This window comes from Pleurodeles waltl, chromosome 8, assembly GCF_031143425.1.
Source record: "Pleurodeles waltl isolate 20211129_DDA chromosome 8, aPleWal1.hap1.20221129, whole genome shotgun sequence".
NCBI lineage: Eukaryota > Metazoa > Chordata > Amphibia > Caudata > Salamandridae > Pleurodeles > Pleurodeles waltl.
The window spans coordinates 360,333,144-360,358,619 of NC_090447.1; the positions used below are offsets into that span (position 1 = coordinate 360,333,144).

Here is a 25,476-nt window from a genome sequence, read left to right on the forward strand (position 1 = left end):
GTCATTTTGACTCATTCCCTGACCCGTGACCTGTTGAGGAAGCATAGCTTGCTGCTGATTCCTTGGTGCTAAGGGTATTTGCATTTGCTGATTAGGTACCATAGGAAACTGCTGTTGCATTGGTTGCAATTGTGTCATTTGCACACAAGGCATTTGCACCTGTTGCGGTTGCATGGGTTGTAAACCCTGCATCTGGTTTATATTGTTTTGAAAATTTGGGTTCGGACCTCTCAATTTTTGTCCTCTCATAGTCTGGAATGCATTGACATCATTGTTTTGCTGACCTACACCTTCCTGCACCATCATTGGGCACTCCCGTTTCCAATGCCCGACAATTCCGCACGTGTGACATGGCATCACCTTCTTCATTGCCAATCATAACGGTATTCAAATCAGGATCATTATTCACGAAACCTCCTCGCCCTCTGCCTCTCATCTGCGGCTGAAACATAGCATTTCCCTGCTGCTGCTGCTGCGGCATCTGTTGTTGAAAACCTTGCAAACCTTGTAAACCTGTCTGAGCTGCTCTGAGCTGCATCACCATCACCTTTTTTTTCAATCTTTTCTGTTTGGTCTCAATCTCGTCACTGCAGTATTTCGCATAATTCAATACTTCATCGATCGACTTTGACTGCCAACAAATCAAGTGTGACTTAATCACCTGGCTAATTTCGGGTCTCAGCCCTTCCACAAACCTGAACACAAAATGGAGCATGTCCTTTGGCTCAATCGTTTCCGTGCCACTGTAATTTTTAAACGCTTTCAACAACCTCTCATAATACGCGTGTATAGATTCTTTAACCTCTTGGGCAGTCCTGTCAATCCTTTGCCAATCCACATTTTTCGACGCAACCTTGGTTTTCAAGTGCTCGATCACCTTGTGGTACAAACTCATTACCGTAGGTGATGGCGCACCTGTGTCCCTATCTCTCTCTGGTTCACTCGTCGGCCAACCTACAGCCCTTTTACAATCTTCCCACAAATCTGCCAGAACCACAATTTCAAATAAAGTATTCAGGTCTTCCCAGAGACACTTCGCGAGTTTCACAAATCTATCTGTTTGTTGATACCACTCAATCGGCTTCTCTCTCAATTTGGGAAAGTCATCCGTAAAGGATTGAATATCGCATCTGTGCCATGGTACATGTACAAGTTTTCCCCCTGCTGTCTCTCTCATTGGTAACATTGTTATCAGATCGTCATTTTGTTGTTTTTTCTCATTCCGCTCTAGACTATTTTCTTTCTTTTTATCCTTTTTCTTAACCCATCTGCTTTCCCATTTGTCTAGACATCTCCATACCTGTGCACTCTGCAGTATCTCTTTAAGGTGGGTTTTCATTCCTGCCGATCTCATGTGTTCAAAATCTTTTGTGTCGAAATCTAACCTGTAACTTCTACTCAGGTGTTTAGTTTTACTTACATCAATCTCGTGTCTGTCTGCAATTTCTTGTAATTTCTTATGTATGCTGCTTAATTCTCTTGTAAGCCTAGGGCACATGTATCTTAGTTCTTCCTCTGTGTATGATTCTAATCTGTTCAAACCCATTGTTCCCTCAACCAGTTCATCTGCCTCCATACCCAACCTTATTTTATTCAGGTATTCTTCTCCCTTCCCGCTGGATGCACTCTGTGGGGAGTTCAGGCTGTTGAACCATTGTGTTAACTGTTGCGCGTTCAGTCCCATCAGTGTAGCAGTTACATCAACTGCCACCGACGGTTTCTGTAATGTTTCAGTCTATGAGGTTAACGGTACTAATAGTGGTGGATGTGACCTTACCACGGTTGACTGAGCACAAATTGGAATTGGACTAAATTCTGACAAGGACCCAGATCCATTTGGCAGTGCCGCTATCGGAGTTGTCTCTGGAGTGGTTTCTATGCATCTCCTCCCTGTCCCATTCTGTATCATTAACCCTTGGTCACTTGTGCTTGAATTTGCCTGTATGTACAGTGGTACTGGTGGACCTACAGTGGTAGGTAGAGATATTGCGTCTGGATTCTGTCTGTTTCCCGAATTCTGTGGCATGTTAATCCCCACATTGTGGTTCATCATTGCTGGCATGCCTAACTGGCTTTCTATTACCCTCACTTCTTGTGTCTGCTTTTGGGGCATCAAGAACTGTGTTGATTCAGCTTGAATCAATGTCGGTCTCTGATAGTTTTGTCCTCCCTGCGCTATTGAATCGGAAGTCATTCCCATGTTATGCTCATCACAACAGTGCCTCTGAACCGGTGGCTGATAGTTATCAGCAGGTTTCAATGTCGGCACGTCTGGGTATATTCTCTGAACCTGTGGTATTTGTGGGAAAAAAGGCATGTCGGAGCTGCTCGGTCTCTGAGATATTCTCAAATTGGGTGTTACATTACCCTGTGTTGGTTCTGGAGGGGCAGTACTAATGCTCGAGCCTTTTTCGCTTTCCACATATGGTGGTGGGCGATCATTCAGCAATTGTATAATGAACTCCTCATCGTCTGACTCGTCTCCCCTTTTTGAGTTTCTATTGCTCTCTCTATCTCTGGACTGACTCCTGTTCGTCTTATAGGTAGCTTTCCTTCCTTCCGTCTCCGCTTCATCAGTAATTGCTGGAAACAATTTAATCCCCTGCAATACGTCCGATCTCCAAACCTTTTGTGTGCTGTCCCATCTAGCATCCGCTAGTGTCTTTTCTACTTTTCTTATTCTTGTCTCAAATTTCTTTTGTTGTTGATTTCTAGCTATTAGCTCCTAAATTGCTAGTGCCTCAAACTGTGCTGGTCTTGGAGGTACTTTCATGTCGTATAGCGCAAATCTCAGATTTTCCAAAACTCTTAGATTAAACGACCCGTGGATAGGGAACGCTACACTTCCATGTTTCTCTGTTAATTTGCACCATTGTTTTAACCAAAGATATGGCGCTACACCCTTTTCTTCAATTACAATGTAAGCTGGTGTACCCTCAGGCGGTGTTTCTTCTCCTACGTTTGCTTTAATATAAACATCTCCCCTCATGGCACTCTTAAATGCTTTGAAAAATTTCATCTTTCCGTCTTTTGTTTTTCTAAAATATGTAATCAATAAGTGACTTTAATTCCCGGAATACTCTTCGCTTGCCTTTCCCCTTCCAATTGCGCTTCACGGACTGCGTCCAATCCGTGCGCGACCCTTCTCACCAACCGACCTATCCTAGCGCGGCTCCTAGTGACGTCACACTCACACACTACGGCTGACAAAGTCCCGCGTCTTGTCCTCTTCTCATTCGGCTTCACTCATAAACTAATTTCTACAATATAACGCGAGCACTTAACCAAAAGAATAAAACAGATCTGTCGGTTTACTACAGGAGAGGTAATACAATCGCTTCAGAAACCTTAGGGATTTTTCACTAGCCTCGGCAGTTATTCCATCTTTCTCGGTTTCCCACTTTCGCAAGCAAAATTTGGCCTGCAAACTTTACTCTCAACTGATCAATGAACTATTCTAGTGCACTTTAGAATTCGTCAAATCTCAAAGTCGAAGTTTTCTTTCACTCCGCAACATTCATACCAACTTGTTGACCACGCCCGATCAACCTATTAAACCTGACCAGATCACAACATCAAACAAGTGTCACATACACTTTTCAACATACTCCAGAGTCTCTTGACCCTGCAGGGCCCGTCTCAACATCAACAACCACGTGGACAATTTTTCTGCTCAAAGCGCTACACATACGTGAAGTTCGACGACTTCCCTAACCCTCCTCTAATATCTTTTAACCCCCTAAAATCCTCACAAACTTCTCAATTAATCTGCGGCGATAAGCTGTGCAAGCGCAAAAACCCTAACTTCACTCATACCGTCACTAGAAACGCTGAGACCATTCTCATACCTCCATGTTCCTCATTCGCAAGCTCCGAGATTCCGGGAAAGTCATTGGGGACTTAGGGCATCATCATCTCTCCAACTTGTTTTATCAAAGAAAATTCTAACTTGACTCTGTCTATTGTTCGGATGGGGTCCCAAAGGGCTAAACCATCAATCTCTGCTACCATCTACTGATAACGCGTCCAGCCCTTATAAATTACCTGTACCTGGACACGTTGGAGGTCGGTGAATCTTTTAACCGAGTCGGGCTCTCCTCATCCTAAAATAGTCGAGTCACTCAGATCAATAATCAATAACTATCACAATCGGTAATCAGTGCTCAATTAATAGATCAATATAGCATATCAGAAATCAATGACAGTTGGTATTTCGGCGCACCATGACCTTTCAGTCATGAATAACCACACCAGTTTATTAAAAGTTAGTGAATTTATGTCCCTAAATTAACAAAGCTAGCACGATATATATATGTCTCAAAACCAATTGATATATGTATATGAACATTACTAGCTGTCCATAACGGCGGAAGAAACGCAATCTACGTAAAATCTGAATAATGATACACTCTGTTATCGCAATGCAAATCACCAATATGACTAACTGTATTTGACTAATTGCATACATTGGTCAGCATGACAAGATTTCAATTTAGCATGGTACATTGAATGGATACCTCGACTAACCTCTAATTAGCATTGGCATGTGGGACTTCATGCAAAACGAATTTAGCCAACACAAATTTGGAAAACTTCTAGCTAGGACCCTATCAAAATAGCAGTTGGTACCTAAAAGGAAAAACACAATGCATAATACATTTATCCTTTCATATTTACCAAATACAATCAGCATCCAAGAAAAGTCTTCGTCCTTCAGGTACCGGTTGATCAGCATGGGGCAAGTTTCAAAGGGGCAAAGTTAAGGGCAAGCTTCCTTGCAGCGGCAAGGAAAATGGGGCAAAAGTTACTGCATGGGCAAGACGGGGGCAAATCAAAGTTAAAGTCTCTAGGGTGAGAATTCTCAAAGTCTCTTTCTCTCAGATAGAGAAAAGGGCATCAGGGTGTCGTCCAAAATGGAGTCTGGCATCAGGCTTGAAACTGGCATCGAAGAAAATGGCTGACTTCTCTTTGTCCGATGGGTTTAAGTAAAGATCATTCCAAATTCTGCAGGGTCTTCCATTGGAGGGTTGATAGGTTGGCTTCAAATTGTCCAATGAAAACTGTCTTTTACTAGAACTCATTTATGCATACATTAGCCTTGAAGCCTTGGAACACAAGTTGTATCATGGTTTGCCAATTATTTTTGGTATCTGTACCTTCATTGTCCGCACCTGCAGACTGACCTTGTATCAAAGGGGATGAAACCGGCCTAGTACGAAACCTTGGAGATAAGTGTATCAGTCAGCTCTACTGGAAAAATACAACTTCAAGCAAGAATATATGTTTCATTAGTTCAAGGAAAAAAACACGCAGTTAGAATTTGAGACCAGGCAACGAGGCCAAAGCCTGTACTAAATTTAAGCTAAGCAAAACAGTTTTCAAACAAGAAATCATGGCATACATTTGCAATTATGACGGATTACTACATTTTCAATACTTCATGATTAATAAAGCTCGTTTACAATGATGGCGAACTACCCCGAGGGCACAATTTCCCTCGTACATTATTTTCTTTACTAAAATCACACCACGATATACGTTTTAATTATGCGATATGCATGAATATATGTCGGACCTTCTTTTTCTGCGTCATCAATGGTTCCCATAAATCCCTACAAGCATGTATCATAATGTTCAGTGTATTTTTGTATCCATATGCATAGCCTTTTGTTTGTTTTTATGAAAATGATTTTCTGTTCCTACGTTTGGTTTGGGGCTCTTCTGAAATTACATATTTCCAACATGTCCCTGCTTGGGAGAGAGTTGTATGTTTCATTTGATCTTCAATGTCTCATAGGTGCATTGATAAGGGTATGCATGCAAACGTAAGTTTTCTACTTGGCTGTGTGCTGGCTGATTCGCAGTTCAGTTTATACATTATTCCATAGTACAGATATAAAATACTAGAGTAATATGGGTCTGATGAATTTCGATTACATTAACTCATCATCTTCGGTATAGTTTAGTACAGTGCATAGACAGAGATTTTGAAATACATTATTCTCTCACTCAGTAGTGTGCTCTATCCTCACAAACACCCCTTCGTAGGTTCACGCTATAGGATGGAATCGATTTCTATTTACATTTAATTTATTGTAATTTGGGGCAGTTGGGTGGGGGGGTGACTGCTTGCCACCTGCTGCAAGGTAAGGGCATGCACTGGGATTGTCACCACAAAGTTTTGGGCACAGCATTGCAGTTCTTTCACCTGCATACATGGAGACTATCACATCCCAACCCTTGAAACTACTGCCAGTTTCAAGGAGTCGTTCCTCATCTCTCAGCAGGGCGGCTTTGTCCACTTTTAAAGGTGTATGCGGTTCACAAAGAAACTATAAGTGCATGAAAATCTTCTTTTTAAACACATGAGAATCATTGTTTAAAAGAAAACGCCGGCCGCTTTGAAATCTTTAAAATGCAGCATGCTGGGCATAATGGCGGCTGTCTGCCGGAAGCTTGCCTGTTTTTCACTGCTTATAGATGATTATTGCTTTCACAATTAATATCACATGCATGACTTTTGCAAGGCAAATCAGTTGTCTATATATGTTGGTGTTTTATTTCCTCCTATTTGCAGTTTTTCTCTTTGTTTTTGTTTTAGGATCAGGATATTATGCTGTTGAAGACGACGAAGATATGTACTCACGCCATAGATATGCCAGTAAAGGTGACTGCTTTGCTTTACGTACTAACAATCACCCCTTTTGTACCACGGTTTCAGGAATCATGAGCAAAAAACTAATACACCTCAAAATAGCTGAATAGTTATTAATACCCTATGTTTCCGATAGTTGAGGGTGCTGATGTGAACATGGTGTGCATTCCTAATCCTTTGTAATGGACCAGTTTCTTCAGGACCTACTCACAATGTTTTTTGTGCATCGAAGTCCAACTTGAATGCACAACAACTGACATTTGAGAATGTAAATGCCTGATCCTGATTAACAGAATCGAGATCTGCAAACATTTATGATGCACCGATGAAACGCATGATCCTGGCATGGTAGATTTTCTGCAATTAAAAGCATAGGGGCAAGGACAGAAAAAGGGTGCTTAGGGTAACATCACAAAATGCCTGCCGTATGCTCATAACATTCAAGTGAAGACTTTGCTGGTAATCACAACATCTTCCAAAACTAGTCCCACCTCGGAAGAAGCTTGTGCAAATCCGCTTCAGAAAAAGGTAGGAATGAGTTTTCAGGGTGTTACAGAGTTTTTCATGAGAATTGGGCCAATAATTGATACCAAAACATCCACTATGCCATGAAAGTAAGTACGTATCAGTAAGTTTAGATTTACTATTCTCAACTCCACATCTGTCTACCTTGAAGATATATATGTCTGTAGTTGTCCGGTGCATATTCAGTGAGCTCACCCCAAGAGGAGGGAGCCCGTTTCTGAGAGGAAAAGGATGCCAGTCGGCAAGTCATAAGTATATTTTATAATGGTATTTCTATACAGTGGACCTTGGTGGAGAGTAGGAGAACTCTGATCAAAAAACATGAACCCCTGAATAGTGTTCACGATCGCTTACGGGGAATCAGGTTAACATAGGTTCTTATTGTATGTATGTGTTATGTATGTGGTATTTCTATGGCGTGAACCTAGCCAAAAAGCAAGGGAGTGCTGTGCATGGTCAAAGGTAAGCCTAAATTCTGCAAGTAATAGGAGAGGAAGCTGAGTTGTGGACGGTTCATACGTAGTGTTGTAGTGTTGTTTAAGGAGGTAGGCCTTCAACACTTTCCTAAATTGGAGCAACATTGGAGCTGTTTCTGGTGGATATTTTTATTTTTGTAGTTTTTATGTAGTGCAACCTCTACCCAAATGTACTGGAGCGCATTACATGAGCACCAGTTACGTTACACAAGGACACATTCATATTTTGGTAGGCACGGGGAGATTAAGAGATTTGCCCACAATCACAGGATGTTGAGCCGATGCTGAGACTCAAACCTATTTCCCCAGCTCCAAAGTTGGCAGCTCTAGCCCTTACGCTAATCCTCTCCGCAATTGTGGACATTGTTCCAATTCTGAGTGCATAGATGGAAAAGACCTTTTTTTTTTTTTTTTTACACCTCTTAATATGAAGTCTGATGGTGTCCAGGCTGCAGGTGTGCTAGATCCACCAGAGGTTGCGAGCTCATCTGCAGGATGAGCTGGGCTTCTTGTGATGGTTCTGTAAATGATGCAGCTGGTTTTGAAGATGGCACAGGCTGGCAAAGGGAACAAATGGAGTTCCACCGGGGTGGAGGTGATGTGATTATACTTCTTCAGGCCCTGCATGAGACGTGCTGCAGCATGTAAGCGGCCCCTTAGGGGTGTCAGTGTGAAGTTTGGGAGGCAATACAATAGGGCATTACCACTATCCAGATGGGAGAATATGAGGGCTTGAACAGCAATTCTGCAATCGCTTTCTGAAAGAAATGGTTTGACTTTATTTAGAAGACAACACAGGTACTAGGCCTTCTTTGTTTTTTGGCAATATGTTCCTTGAATGGGCGGTTGGTGTCCTTTGTGATTCCAGCTGATTTGGCATTCGGTGGGAATTGGGGTTTGAAGCTGTCAAGGTTAATGTCAATGTGCCAGGTTTGTATAGTATCTTGTTTGTTGTTCTTGGCAAATAATAGGAATTCTGTCTTGGTTGGGGGTGAGCTTTAGGTAGGTCCCGACATCCAGGTCTGGATGATGTGCAGCCAGTGTCTAAGGTATTGGATGTTTGATCCAGAGGAGACTTTCAAGTACAATTGTGTGGAATGGTAGTGCTCTCCACACAAAGCTGATGGGCCCTGAAATACAAACTATTTACAATTTGGGTCTCCATCCCCTTTTTAGGAGTTCTATTTCTAGGTCCATTATCCTCACCAGACACAACTGTAAACTGTTTCTGGCTCAGGGTGGTGAACTTAAAGGCTCTTTGGTTTGCATTTTTTTTTAGCTCCAAGTTTGTTTTTGTTTCCTTATTTTGATAGACAGCCTCTGCTTTCTGTTTTTCATTTTATCCAAATCTGTCACAGAATGCAACTTACATCCTCTCTATCATCCAGAAATAAATGATTCACTCAAGACAGAACACCCATTTCTTTGATATACCTTTGGAATACAATTTTGTCTTGGTATTTTGGAAATCCAAACACGAAGAGGTTTGAGAATAGGACCGTCAAGACCAACTCCCCTCACTTTAGCAGCGAGAGCTGGGGTTGAAGCACAGAGAAGATGAATGCTACATAAAACTTTTAAATTGATGATTATGACACCATTTTCTAAGATAGAAACAGAAGTTCATTAATTCAATTACATGTGACTAGTATGATGGACCTGTGGTTAGAGAAGCTGATGGATTAAAAGAGCACAGAAGGGAGGGATGGAGAGAAGCATGTATGAAGGGTGGATATGCAGAGAAGGATAGATGGATATAAGCACAAATGAGAATCAGCCAGCAACAATTACGGATAGTGAGAGAGAAGATAAAGATAATAAAAGAATAAACAAAAGAAAAAAGAAGGGATAAAGAAAGATGAGTAGCAGGAAGTAATGAGAAAAAGATAGAAAGTTGAGAGAAAGACGAAAAGAAAGATGAAAACAGATGAATGAAAAAGGAAAAGAAAATAAAGATGGTAAAGGGAAGAAAGGAGAGAAAGATGGGAACTGGCCAGAAGAAAATGATGGATAGTAAGACCGGAGGAATGATGCTGTAGAGAATAAATTAAAGAAGAAAGAAGGAATGAAGAAAGATGAGTAGCAGGAAAGAATGATAGAAAGATGAGAAAAACGTGTAAAGAAAGATGAAAACAGACGAATGTTGGAGAAAAAGAAAGATGGCAAAGATGGAAAAGGGAAGAAAGGAGAGAAAGATGGAATAAGGACGAAAATGATGAAGAGAAAGAAATGATGGAAAGAATGAAATAAATATAGAAGGGATTAAGTAAAAAGGATGATAATGGGTAAATAGGAAAAAAAAAACATGAAAATGCAGATACAAAAGTTGGAATGAAAAAAGGAACGATGGAAAAAAGTAGAAAAGGAAAACGCGAAGAATGAAGAAAATGAACAGACCAGTGACAGGCATGTGTGTCTGCTGGTTGACTCAGTGCCATTCGGATATGGTGGAAGTGGCGATTATTTTATTTTTCTGGCTACTCCTTAGTTTTTTGTGGACTGTATTCTCTTGGAGATACCCATACCTGTATTAAAAGAAAATCATTAACACTAATAATGGAACATCAGCTAATTGTGGAAATATATAGGGGCTTATTTACAAGCCCCTTGCGCCGCCGGTGCTCCACTTTTTATATGGGAAAAAGTGACACACCCAGTGGCGGCTGGTGAGGTTTGTGAGTGGTGGGGCTGGGCTTGGCAGCGGGGGGGCATGCACATTTTTTCGAGAGGTTAGTAGCAATTTTAAATATGTATTAAATATGTATTGGTTCAAAGAAGAAATAAATCTGTCTCCAAGATGTATGGGTTTACCCATTTATATATAAAATATATTATCTGACACCCATGACCCCATCACAAAATCTTACTACTAGTCGTAGATAAGTTAACATGTGCCAACATACACAAACAAACATTGTTATATCATCATTTATCAATCATAAATGAGCCAACATTCAGGCAACTTTGATGAAAATGTAAGTGCACCTTTATAGCATGTGCATCACTGCAGATTGCGATTAGACTCAGATTCTGCTGAACAAACACACTTGATCAACATGAAGTGGTGCCTCCTTTATATAATTGTTTGAACTATGAACCTTTTTACTTTGGCGTTGAGCAATCAAATTTGATGTAACACATCATTTGTAGATCTAAAGCTATTCACTGGTGTCAAATAATCTACTAGGCTCTTAAGTGGAAAAGGATATTAAGCCATATCGATTCAGTAAGGAAGTCCATCATTGTAAAGAAAGAAATATTATCAACAAATACACTCATTATCAGTCCATGTGGTACTCATAGCCCTAGATATGGTAAAAAAAAAAATGATGTCCAGGATTCTACAGGCATCTAACAGCACAGCAAACGTTACAGTTTATGATTTTGCAATTCAAAAAAGAGCAAACAACAAATGCTGCATCAGCCGGATAGCCATCAGAAAATCTAAGAAAAGGCCGCTCGTGGAGCTCAGACCCCCCATTGCCTGGTAAACTACTTTAAAAAGTGACTTTTTATTTCAACTGCACTTTGGATGCCCAGCTACATTGTGACGTACTCACTGTCTCCTTTTTCAACTTATAAAGTGTTTACGTGCTATTGTAGCATTGTAACTGCCTTGCCTGCGATTTCAGAGCATCAGGGGATGGTTAGCTGTGATTTATTCTTGTCTCCTTTACACATTATAACAATAAAATGCACGTTTCAACTGAAAGGCTTTTGCATAAAAAAAGACTGGTAAAACTGCCACAAGTTTTTTAAATTAAACTTTTTTTCAGCATTGGCATCCACTTTTAAGTGGCGGCATGGTTTTAGTTTTCTTTTTGTGGCACATTCTTACATTAGAAATAAAAATACAGAAGAAGTTAAACACTGCACTGGCCTGCCAATGCTTGATCATTTTAGATTTCGTTTGAAATAATGGCTATTTAGAGAACTGGGACTACTTGGCTGATTCTTGGTTGACAGAATTCAAGCAGGGAGAATCAGTGTCGCACAATTCTACCCTGTTCTACTCTATAAATGGTTTAAGTTGTTCATTTATAAACCTTTTTGTGGACCTAAATGGAAATTCTGCATCAAAACGTGGAATTTGTGGGTGTAATCTGCAGACAACGATTTACAGAATTAGGATTTGTGGATTTTTACACCCAGAAATTTTATTTCCAACTGAATACAAAATGACTGATTTTCTGCAGCTAGAAAATTAAGTTAGGACTAGAGTGAAGTCAAGCCTTTTACAATATTCAGATACTACTGGGTCCTCACTGAATTACAAAGAACCTACTAATTAGTCTTTGACTTCTGTAATGATATTGTGTCGGTCTAGTGGCCCTAGAAATACATCATGCGGACTCGGATGTGGGGAGCACTCCTGAGGGTCGTTCCTCATGGCAATGTGCCACTGTGTGTGCATGTGTATTATTGGGTACGAAGGCCCGCCTTGCAGAAGCGCACCACATGGTGCACTACGTGTTACACTGGCGACGAGGAGGTTTCGCCTGTGCATGCAGCCGCTCGCTGGCAAAAGTGTTGCAGGAACCTATTGGTTTTCTCCCTGCAGTAACGCTTGCCCAGAGGTGTGTTGGCCTGTCACCTGGCAGATAGTTGCAGGTACCTGATCCTCCTGTAGGCTTAGCTGGCGCCTTCGCCACCTGATGGCAGCTGCATCCAGACCTCTGCCTACTGCTTTCTTCCCTGAGGTTTCCCCACGGCTGGCTGCCGCGCCCGACGATGGCATTGCCCACGTGCCTGCTCTGAGGCCCAACGGAGGCGCGCGAGGACTCCCAGTCACTGCTCCGCTATCCAGAGACATCTTGACTCTGCAAGTAGGAGAGCCAGGCAGACTGTGTTGCCTCGACACGTGGACTTGAGCTGCCGGCAGCTAGGCTAAGCTGGAAAGTGTGGCAATGGTGCGACCCTGTGCAGTGCAACTCACCAGGTCAGAAACATAAAAGAGTTAAATTAAGGGAAGACGTGCATAAAAAACCAAACGGGACATAACCTAAGGAAGGGTATTATTTTACACACAGGAAGAGCTGAGGCCTAACGGCTAGAGCTATCAGATTTGGTCGGAACACGGAAACCAGGATCAATCCCCAGCCACCACTCAATATCCTGTGAGTCTCGGAAAATAACTTAATTCCCCCAGTGTTATACATGAATTACGCTGTATAAAACTGCAAAGGTCACCATAATATTAGTAGCCTAAAATTCTGTCCCTACCTCCATTCAGTCAATCCACCAAACGTTCGATGCTGCCTGCCACACCCTTTCTCAGCTCGTCAGGGGTTGAGGTCCCACACACACCCTGTGGGAAGTTGGGAAAGGGTGGGGTGATGCTCTCCACTCCCTGATTGACATGGAGGCTAAGCGCTTCAAAGTTTGAATGAAAAAACGCCCGGAGCTAACTTGGCCTCTGCATCATCAGGGGGTGGAGACTAGGCCTTGATGCTGGGTCTTTGCTAAGCTGATGACCTCACAGGCCTCAGGGCTGTGAGATTGTCAGCCCAGCAAATAGACTCACTTTGGGCCTGCCTACGGGAGCAGTTAAAGTGATCAAGTGGCGTCACGTCACTTCACTTGTCGACTTGAGCAACATAATGCTGGTGTTGGTGCGTGGGGGAGATAGTGCCCCCTGTTTTATAAAGTTACAACCAATCACTTTGTTTTATAAAGGGGCGGCGCCCCAACGCTCATGCACAAAAACCGCCACTGGACACACCGGCGGCGCAAGGGGTTTGTAAGTTAGCCCCATAGTTTACAGCATGTTGTAGATGCGAATGTTGAGCACAATTCATGCCTTTAAATGACGTGGTCGGATTTACCAATTTTATCTAATTTTAAAAGCTGTTTCTTAGGTGTCGTCAGCCAACAGAGACCCTGCTACCTGTTCTGTTATTTAGATCGTGTTTTTATTATAAGTAATGCATTCCTCAACTTACGAACTATGAGTGACGCTGCTTTTCCAAGGTTGTGCCTAATTATGCTCAGGGTAAGTATTGAGAACGACTCTAAATGTAGTGTACATTGTCACACAGGTGGTAGAACCCTTATTCTGTAATATGCATTATAATTATATTTTCCTTCCTGGCACTGGGAAACCAATCAGGAAGGGTTTATCAGTCGGTTGTCCATTTGCAGTCGTTTTTTAGAAAATGTTGTAACCATTTATATCCCATGTTGCACTCCTAGTATTCCCTTACACTAGGAAATAGATCAGACTAAAAGTTGTATCATGCCTCCTGTCTCTGTGGTGCTTTGATTGTAAGTGCCCTTTATCTACCCATTAGTGTATGCAATTTAATCTAAACATTGTTCTATGCCCTTTGTTATGGTCTCCTTTTTGATCTGACCTATAGACAGCTTTAGCCGCCTCAGCATACTTATGTGATAGGAAAGACACATACAAAAAGCCTTTGGTCAGCCTTCTTTAGCCAATAGCCTATTCAGCTATCACTCCCGTTTTGCTTCTGCCCACTAAAGCATATTGCATGGGTCAATGAGTCTGTCTTCCGCAGCCATTGCCTCTGTTGCAGTGTAAGTGTGAGTGACATAATTTCCCTGATCAGGTGTTCACATCTTCATAAAAAGAAGTGCACGTCAGTATGAGGGCTTGTGGGCCAATACTTTACTTTGCGAATGCTTTTTCCCCCTGTTCATTAGTCTTTTCTATTTTTTAGTCATCATTGTGTGTTGAAACTATTTTATTCAGGTTACACTTTTTGTAGAGCTGATAAGAATCAGAGTCTACTGTGATAAGCATTAACATTAAAAACGTTTTCAATAACTCTTTTAAGCACACCTGCCCGCAGTGCTGTTCTATTACAAGCGTGCACAATGTCTAATTTAAAAAAAATTGCATTTTTATGTGAACACAACAGAACCACATTGGGCAATAGCATATTTTCTTTATTTATTTTTCTTGAATATACTTGCAGTAAAATATGTTATAAAACTAACTATCATACTTTTTGGCTTTGTCAGTGACTGTGTGCCTTTCTTCCCACCACCTGAGCAGTCAACCCCTCTCCCACTCTACCAGGTCTGACTTTCCAGCTTGTCTAGAATAAAGATTACCAAAAGTATGTCCTCACTTGCAGGTCCTTAACATCTTCCTCAACCCACCAAGTAATGTTGACGCTCTACCCTGCGTTCACCACCACCCAACTACCTCAGCAAGCCTTGTAGCAGCCAGGCACACTAAGGCCCACTAAGGCTAGAAAAGGTGACGAAAAGCCATCCTTGGTATTTTAGTATCAGTGCAATAAATCAGTTCCAGTGACTGCTAAAGTTTAGGTTGAACAATGCTGACTGTCTCTGTTGTGCTTTGGCTCTGTATTACCAGTGTAAGTGAAACTTAATTACTAAGATCATTGTTGAGTGCTTTTTAGGGTAGTGACCCACTTCTTCCTTCCCATGTACCATGCTAACATATTCACATATTCACCCTGCTCCCTTCCACTTAAGCAATCAACCTATTCACTGCTGGGCATACTAAGACTCTCTGTCCAACTTGGCTTGGGACTACTCTGAGTGCCTTCACTATTGCAATTCCTCATCCTTTCTCTTGACCTTTCCTCGATCAAATGACCTCAACCTTCATTCAGCTGACCTCCACACTATCTTCCTTGACCTGCCTTATTACATTGACCCCTCAACAAGGTCACCTCTCTGCAACTGCTCCCCCACCATGTCAGCCTTTAACTGTTCTAGTATCTTAGCCTCAACCACACCAGGGACGCCCTTTAAAGTACTGGTGATTCCATCAAATGCATTAGGCTGAGCCTTTCACTGGATAGCACCAGCTGACTTAGACCCATAACAATCTTGGTGGTCAGGAAACTGTGCCTTCTAGTGGGTTGTACTTCCTCTTCTCTTATGCAGAAACCAAAGACTCCTAATATTCTTGGTGTCTTTTAGGAGGCTGCATCTTTCTGTGGGTCGTATTCCATTCATCTTGGGAGAACTGCATAGGCTTGTAGTTAGCATGTGTGATTTTTGGGCGTTGAGTCATCCAGCATTTATCACCTTTGCCACCATAGGGTTGGCCCGTAGACTAATAATAAATAGGTAGTTTTGGGAAATGTCCTCAGTCGCCAGAAAAACGTACTCATACTTTGTTAGGTGACTACTTCTCAGGTGCTATGTTTGAGCCAGCAAAACCGCAACTGAATGAGGAACTAACACAATGAATGGATAATCCATCACAATCCCTTCACTCTGCTGAATAGCAAGGTAGGTTGCAGCAATCCACCTCAGGCAGCCCGGAAGTGTGGTGGCAACTAGCTCTAGTCTAGCAGAAGAATAGGCTACTGGTCCCTTTGCTCCTCCGTGTTGCTGAGTGAGTTCTGAAAGTGAGCACCTTTCCCCCTCATGTCAGAATAAATACAAATATTTTTCATAACTAGGCCTTCCAAGAGTGGGTGCTATGTCTAAGATCTAGGAAAGCATTCATGCAATCATTGTTCCATAGTACCGGTTCGCTCACATTACTGAGAGTAAACCTCTGTAAAGGCTTTGCAATCAGGGAAAAGTTTGTTATCCATTGGAAACAGTAGGCAACCATTCCCAAAATCATCCTCAATTCGTTCTGAGTCATTGGTGGGTTCATTTTCAGAATCACAGAGATGAGTCCTTCCTCACTCTTTTCGTTATTGTGACTCAAATAAAAGACTTCTTTCTGGCAATATTGCAGTTTTGTCAGGGACACTTCATGCCCATTTTCTACTAAATGGTGCAGCAGGGCAATTGTATCTACCTTACAAGCTCCTTTTGTTTTTACTGCAGCAATCAGATCATCTATAAATTACACCAGCACTGAATTACAGGGCAGTTGCAAACTCTCTTAATCTTTCTTCAGAATATGGGATACTATCGAAGGACTTTCCTTATAGCCCCGTTGGATTCAAATTTAGACCATTCGTTTGTTTAAAAATCTGAATGCGAAGAGATATTGTCTATCCTCAAAAAAAGAGAAAAAAACCTTGACACAAATCAATAAAGGTAAACCACTCAGCATCTGCAGGGATTTGGAACAAAATGACAGCGCTATTTGGTACTATGGGACAACATGGGACTTCAATAATATTAACTTTGCGCAGGTCTTGTACTAGGAGTCATTTCCCATTTGATTTTTTTTTCAAACTTATAATTGGGGAATTGAAAGGACTTCAAAGCACTTCTTCTAAAAAGCCTTGCTCAATCATCTTCTCAGCTTGTACTGAGGAGTACAAGGATGCACCACATTTGCTTTTGCTGTGGTTTGAGCTGGTTCTGCATTTTATTTTATTAAGGTGGTATCTTTACCTGAAAAATCCAAAACATCCTCTTCCATCAAGTTTCTTAACACTTTCACTGTTAGGTCTTTTCCCTCTAGAATGCTAAGCCCTTTTTGCCTATTTAGGATAGTTTCCACTTAGACCTCCTTAACTTTTTTCCACATTAGGTATCCATGCCAAATTTGCGTCCTTTTTTTAACAACAGTGTTTGTGGATTCTCCTGAAGGGGACGGAGAAAATGCCAAAATATAGATACTTTTTTTTTTGTTGAAAAATTGGAAAACATGCACTGCAAAAAATTGTCATTTCTTCACTAAAAAGGCATCAACAAAAGGTATGATGTGCTAAAGTCACCATCTTCTAGCTTTCAGGTACGTGCAGAATTGAATCCAAAAACTTTTTTATTTACCACAGTTTTTGCAATTTTCAATGAGGTAGCCAATTTTTCCAATTTTTTGTGCTGTCACCCTACTTCAAGTTTGTGGTGGAAACTGCTGTGAAACCCAGGGGTGATCCAGGAAAGCTATAGATTTCTGAAAAGTAGACACGATTCTGAATTCAGAAAGTGGTTATTTGTGAAGGTCTCTCATGCTTTTCCCGAAGAAACTAACTTTTGAAATACATTATTTTATTGAAAATGAGTAGGAAAAAACATCAATTTTTCACTTATAACCTCTTGTCATGATGTGTCAATTACAAAAGCAGTATACCATTACGCCTGCTATACCCTTCTGGTTGTGGGATACATAGATTTTGTAGGTTTTCCAAGAACCTGAAGTACCCAGATTCAATAACTAAACTGCACCTTAATTACAAGGGGTTTTCATGGGATACCAGGTAAAGAGAAATTCATATGGTAAAATAGAAAGAGAGAAAAATAGGTATCAAGGAAACCTAAGTATTTCAGAAATGGGCACAGGATATGGAGTTTAGGAGCAGTGGTTATTTGCACATCTCTGAATTTGTGATTCAGAGGGCAGTTCTCAAAATGTCTTCTTTGTTACACTGGAGTACCTTTGGAAGGCACAAATCAGAAAAATACAGATGTTAGAAACACATGTTCTACTATTCAGTATTCCCCTAATGCTTCAGATAAAAATGGTACCACACTTGTGTGTGTAGGCTAGTGCCCGCGACAAGAAGGGGCCCAAAACTCAACATGGACACATCACATTTTTCCACTGAAAACTGACCTTTTTTGCAATATAGTTAGTTTTGGATTTCAGGCACGAGCCTAGGGAAACATTGCAAACCTGTACATCTTTGACAACTAGACACCTCAGGGAATCCATGGTGGAGTGACTTGTGTGGATCTTACCATGTTTTCCTACCCTGAAGCCTTTGTAAACCTCAGACTTTGACCAAAAAACACATTTTGCTCAGATTTCTAAAGTGGAATATTTGAGAATCTGTGGAAAGCCACAATTTACCTACCACCCAGCATTCTCCCAAGTATCCTAATAAAATGGCACTTTTACTTGTGTGGGTAGGTCTAGCACCTGCAACAGAAAAGATCCCAAAACACAACTTGAACACATCACATTTTTCCACTGAAAACGGACTCTTTTTTGCATTGTGAGTAACTATGGATTTTGTGCCTTAGGTCATCCAGGACCTAGGGAAACCTAGGACACCTGCACATTTTTGAAAACTAGACACCTGGGAATAGTCCAGGTAGAGGTGACTTATGTGGCCGCCACATCATTTTCCTACCCAGAAGCCCTTGCAAACCTCAAACTATGACCAGAACACATGTTCCTCACATTTCTGTGAGAGAAAGTTCTGGAATCTGTGGAAATCCATGTTTTCTTGCCACTTAGCATTGCCTGAAGTCTCCCGATAAAAATGGTATCTCACTTGAGTGGGTAGACCTAGTGCCATCAACAGGAAAGGACCCAAAACACAACATGGACACAACTCAATTTTCCACTGAAAACTGACCCTTTTTTTCAATATGGGTAGCTAAGTACTTTGTGCCATAGCTCCGTGGGCACCAAGGGAAACCTTGCAAAGCTGCACATTTTTGAAAACTAGACACCTAGGGAAATTCAGGGCATGGTGACCTGTGTTGCTTGCACCAGGTTTTCTTCCCCAAAACCCTTTGCAAACCTCAAATGTTGACTAAAAAGCACATTTTCCTCACGTTTGTGATAGAAAGTTCTTGAGAGCCACAAATTGCCTACCACCTAGCATACCCCTAAGTCTCCCGATCAAAATGGTACCTGACTTGTGTGGGAAGGTCTAGTGCACGTGACAGGAAAGGTCCCAAACCACAATGTAGAGACATCAACTCTACCTGTCATAAAAATTAAAAATGCAAAGAAAATGTTCGACTTTAGTCAACGTTTAAGATTTTCAGGGCATTGTGGGTAGGAACATGCCATATGATCCACACAAAGCACACCATCTTGGACTGCCTCAGGTGTATAGTTTACAGAAGTGCCTGTTTATGGTAGGTTTCCGCAAGTGGCAGCTGACTCTAGCCCTAAACAAGCAATAGAAGTAGCATAATTTAAGGCTTAACTCCACTCTGCTAACCATAGTTAATGTTAAAAAATATCACAATTTGCCATGTTGCCATAGGGGCAGGAATGCTGTAGTCCCCATAAGAGCAGAAAAATTCTATTGCTCGTTCTGGGGTAGGAGAACTCGCTTGATGCCAACGTAGGTTGCTCTAGCCTTTTGTTTTGTTTTGATGCCATGTTGAAATTCCTGGAGTCCAGTGGCCTTTACACCCAGCGACACATTTTGGGTAAATATCCTCAATCTAGCTCCAGGTAGCAGAAAGACTGAAGCATCTGCTCTGGCGTGGGAGCATGACACAATGCCTGGGTGAGTTGCTCACTTCTTTTATATTTTCTGGACCTATTCCTCACCAGATGTTTAGTGGCTTTTCTGTCCTCAGAGGGCAGATTTTTAGCAAACATGCTCAATCTACTTGTGGGGTGGGGGGTTGAGGAGGGGGAGAAAGACTTATGCACCTTTTCTGAGGTAGGAACCTACCATGATGCCTGAGTGAGCTGCCCCCACCACTGTTTTTTCTTTCCATGTTAGTATTTGATCACTTTATGTAATTTATTACTTCTCTTTGTGTGCTCAATCAGTTTTATATTTGCATTGGCCGATTAGTGCCACCTTTGAGGCCCTTGTGTTTTCAGCAGCCTTCTATCTCTGTAGGCATGCCATTGAGGAGCTAGACCTGAAATAGTTCTTTCATTCACATGCCTTAAATCTGTATAAATAAACTATTTCTTTAATAAACATATTATTATTTCACCTTGTACTCATTGAATTCTCCCGTCTGACCTTTCTTTGATTTACTTACATTGCTGTTGTGATTCAATTAGGCACATCTTTGTTCTTGCACTTGTCTTATTTACACCTAGCACCATTTTCACATGCATTTGTTGTTCACAGATAGTGGTTTCACGCTTTGGCATTTCATTGGTGACTAATTTTACTTACATTTGCATTTGTTTGGGTGACTTTAAATTTGCGGGAATGGGAATGCTCATTCGCCTTGCACTTATATTTAGGTACCATACACCGTACATGGTTTACAATCCATTATAATTATTTATTTCTTTGTAAGGATGCCTGTGTCCTCTTACAAGTGACTTTTATTAAATATTTTGCATTGTACTCAGCATATCTTGCAGTGTAAAGTGAATTCAGGGAACTTATACCCACACACAGGAACACACACTAACATACATTGTCGCCCACACGCATTGACCACACACAACATACACGTACACTCACATTCAGTCATTCAAGCACGCTTTCTATGCGACTCTCACCCGCATGCACGCATACAAAAACAGACACCCCCCCACACACAACACCCCCCCCCACATGCACACAACACTCCCCACTCCCCTCTCGTGTCGGAGAACCCGACTTACTTGCTTGCAGGGGTTACCACGGCACGAGATGGGATGCCAGTAAAACACCACCAGGTCGTATCAGGGAACATGATAAGACAGGCGGTGTCTTTCTGGCGTAGCGCTGCTCCTGGCAGCAGCGACACCTTACCGCCGTCTGCCGCCATGACCCTCGACAGAATTCCGCCAGCCTTCTGGCAGAATTCTGCCTACAGTCATAATGCGGTTGGCGGATGGTAGCCACGGTGACGGTATGTAGACTGCTGTCGCCGTGGCGGTAGGCGGCATTTGCCACCAATGTCATAATGAGTACCTATATCCTTACCTGACTACCTCAGTGCTATTCCCGTCTAACTACCCACACACTTCATGGAAAAGGAACTACTTTTAAACTGAGTGTTGGTTCTATTGCCACCACAAAAGAAAATTCCTCTAATGAATGTCATGGAATAACTACTAACTGCTTGTGACACCCATAAAGTGTGTGCTGATATTGTTGTGCTTCCAGGAAGCATTTAAAAGCATCGACCACAGTGCCTTCTTTGGCATCTTACCTGAAGGGAGTGAAAAGGCTCTAATTTAGTTCACTTACTCCCTGAACAACTCCACTCAACAATCAAACTACATCCATTCCTCCCTTTCTCTCAGTAAACATCATTATCAGCTGAGGAGGAAAGATGATTTAGCGCTGGGTCCTCTTATGAATGCTTTTATTTACAAAGTGAATAGTCTCCCACAGACGTCCCACCGACATCCAAGATTATGTTTTGAGCAAAAAATACAGACTAGAGGCTACATGGATCCGCCCCTGGGTGACAGTATATAATTGGCAACAATATCCCCAAAGGGTGGTTAATGGGTTTCCTTATGTCCCTCAAAACCCATTGTTGATGCTGAAGAGGTTCTCACAGCTGTCACGCAGAGAGGGTGGGATAACCTCTGTAAGTGATCTGGTCAACTTTGGAATGCTCATGCTCTTTGAGGAGCTAATGCTAGTCCATGGTTTGTCCTGGACAGTTCCAGACCCATGTGGCACTAACTAGGGCCATTACTCAAACATGGGACGGCAGTGGGACCAAGCTGACAATGAACCGACTAATGCAGGCATTTTGGGTTTTGGGCAATGGCCGCCAATTTATCACATTAGTGTATCAAGTTATCAGGATCACTAAAGCTAAAGCCCTGACATCCTTAAAAATGTAAATGTGACATGGACTTGAGCTAGGAACTCAGAGACACAGATTAGACTCAGGCCCTGCAGCAGTTGAGAAAGGTTTCTCTGTCAAGTTTATTCAGTTTCATTATCTTCTCCAGACTTATCTATTGCCAGCTCGTTTGCTAATCATGTACCCGGGCATGTATCTTGTCTACCCCTGCCATAGCCAGGATGGTACGAGGTTTGGTCGTGACCAACATTGACGGGATGGTGCAACACTGTCACTGGTTGTCATGCAGACTGGACTGGTAAGCGTAAAAAGTAAATCCTATATCACTCTCCTATGTATTAAAAAAAACAACTAAGTCTTAACAAAACATGATATCTAACTTTCAATGATTTATTGATACCAAAATATAATAAATAATATTCAGAAAAATAGAACAAACCCCCCTTAAATGTAAATCCCAAATGAAACAAAACAGATACGTGAATAAACAACAACAAATATAGACGACAAAACCACAACACCTCAGACACACACACACAACATGAATCAGAGCCACACTATACGCGCTCTCAGCCAGCACACAGAATGTCACCACAGGATTCTGGGCAGTCATATAACAGCAGAACTTTTTTTAATGAGAAGGTCCCTGTGCCACATTCTCACTGACTCTGATAAAATGGTCTGGTCACACTATCAAACACAAAACATGGTATTCTGCCCTTAATCTTAATGTGCTACTTGCAAGACAGGGTCAGTAGTCCTTTGTCAACTACGAGAGTATGCTTAGTGCGCCCCTCCCTGGTCACCGGACAGAACCTGAACCTCACTCACTCAAGGATGGGCCTAAGCCTTAGTGTTCTTTCTAGATTAGTGTGATGCTGGAGCCAAAATAGAAGTCAGAATACCATATAAACATGCAGATGGGCATTCAAGCAGGTTAGCATGCCCATATATCATGTAGGGGACATTTTGGCCTCAACACATCATTATACATTCTGGCACATTACCAGGTCCATCGCTAATAATCACACAGCCTTTGGCCTGATTCTGCTTTCTGATTCAGAATCCTCCATATTTTCAAGATCACAAGAACCAATCATGCGTGGCCCAACTCTGCTGTTTAACCAAGCTTCCCATGGTTCATCTCTCTCAACTTTGAGTTTGAGGTTACACCTTCACTTTAGAAGCCTACTAATTAATCTTAGTGTCTCTAGCTTCCAATACTTTTAAAATGATAAAATATTTCTTCAATGTCACAAGCTTGAGGATTTATGGAAAGGCATGTACACCTAGGGGCATATTTAAGAAAAGTGGCGCTGCACACAGTACACCACCACTTTTCTTGCGCCACTTAGTGCCCACCTAATGCCAACATGTGTGTGCAGTATTTAATAAATACGGCACACCACGGCGGTAGTTATTGGACTAGTGTCAGAATGTTTGATGCTAGTCCGGAGCTGTGCAGAATTAGCATCAAATATTTGTTCTCTAATACTGCAAAGTTGATTGAGGCCCATTATAATCGATCTAAAAGTGTCGAAAAAATGTAATTTTTCCGTCACCCCTAATGGGGGACCGCCCCCCTTTGCATACCTCATGCCTAGCGCATGCATAATGTAGTGCAAAAGGTTACAAAGTGGCACAATGCATGCATTACGCCACTTTGTAAATATGGGGCAGGGATTTTGGCCTTGTTGGGCCTCATTAGAGTAAAATAAATCATGCTAATGTGGCGCAAGGAGATGCTAGGGGCTCCTAAATATGCCCCTTTGTATCTTTTTACTCACTCCAAGACTCATTAGGACATTTTCCTATATGTGCCAGTTGTGTTTTGTGTACAGCTTCCAGTGTTGTTAGATTTAGTTGGGTCGGAATTGGCATTGTATTAGAGCCTTCATGTTGATTGTCAGAAGTGCCTCAAAAGGTGGATGTAACAGTAAACTCAATTGGCTTCTCTCTTTTACGTGTACTCATCAAAGTCATTTGAGACGCACATCTCACCTTCAACGGTTGTGTTAAAATAATGAATGATTTTTTGTTCTCTAATTATTCCAACAGTCTTTCAGTTTTTTTAGTTGTATCTGAGAAAGAGTGACCATCTCCAGTGGCGGCTCCTCCGTGTGGGCAGAAGAGCGTCACCCCCCTGCAAGCAGCTCCAGCTGCTAAACGTTTTAAAGAAAACGATAATAAACAACGTTTATTATTATTGTCTTTAAAAGGGGCGGGGCCATGCAGTGACGTGCACTGTGGGGGAGTGCTCAGCACTCCCCCTCGGAGTGCATGTGTGTTTGGCCGGCCATCTCGGGCTGTAGGCTGTCTCCATCTCACGGCAACTCTGTTGCTGGGCTGGAGAGAGCCTGCACAAGCTCCTAGTCTGCCTGGGAGCACCCAGCCAGGGTGCTCCCAGCAAATCCTGATGTTGCTTTGGGCAGCGCCAAGATTGGCCGCAGGGCACGCTGGGAGCCTGTGCAGCCAGAAGGGAAGAGGATCGGAGCGGCGAGGGACCGCGCTGAAAATGGTAGGTGTTGTTTTTTTCCAATTAAATTTTATTTTAGGTGCCCCCCCTGTGCCTCCTCCCCGCCCCGACTGTTCCGCGGCCCACAAGCCACTACTGACCATCTCTTCAAGGTTCAAGTTGGAACCTTCTTTCCTTGCTTTCAAATTATGTTTAGTTCCCATTTTGGTGTTCCATAGGCCTAAATGCTTAACTATAGAACTGGAATAGTTATTCAAGTTGAGAAAACGCTCCCATGTACTTGTCAGCTGTCTACCTATTTGGCAATACGCACTCCTGTAATATATATTAACAAATGGGGAAATAGAGAAAATATGTTAGGCTAGCTTTTTCAAATACTATCGAAATATAGGATGAGGTTGAAGGACACAGGAAGAGGTTTGTCCTGAATAATTAGTTTTATTTGTACCTGATTTTTGGAATACTAAGGTGCAATTACTGAACTAAAAAACTAGCAATTGTAGAAAGTAAAAGCATCTCGATCACGGTTGTAGTGCTGCTCTGTTCTGGTCTGTAGCAGACGACATGCTCACCTTTCCCATATTTCTCTGTGTTCTCAGCATATTCATCCACTATCAAGAAAGTGCTTTCTCAGGACCAGCAATAAGTGACTAAGCACCTGGTGGATTTAAGAAAGAATCCCTCTTAGGCCTTCGTTACGATTGGCTGGCACATCCCAGCTTGGGTACAAGTGGCAGTTTGTGCCAACATGGGAGTTTTTCAGGTAATTATCGCACCCACAGGATTTTTTCTAATATTTTGCCCAAAGTGAAACCAGTGCAATCAAACCCCTCACCTTCTGAATTTGCACGAATCGGAATGGGGTATTACCACATTATCCTCTATTTCGAGGTGTGAAACTCAGAATGATTTCCGTGGCCCACACTCTTGCCATTTACTAAGTGAGTGTTATCACACCAGGTTTCCACAGGAGTCGTAACGAGCCTCATAGTGATCTGAAGTAGTCCCAGGCTTGA

General features: G+C 42.0%; 1 protein-coding gene across 2 annotated transcripts in view; it reads left to right on the forward strand.

The window, feature by feature from the left end:
- Positions 1 to 25,476, forward strand: part of SRPX (sushi repeat containing protein X-linked) — a 429,025-nt gene that overhangs the window by 205,241 nt on the left and 198,308 nt on the right. Inside the window, exon 2 of one of the 2 annotated variants that reach the window (XM_069204239.1) lies at positions 6,602 to 6,667. The exons of the other annotated variant lie outside the window; for it this stretch is intronic. Within the exon in view, the coding sequence (XP_069060340.1) occupies positions 6,602 to 6,667 (66 nt within the window). The remainder of the gene's footprint in view (positions 1 to 6,601; positions 6,668 to 25,476) is intronic. 2 annotated transcript variants of the gene reach the window in all.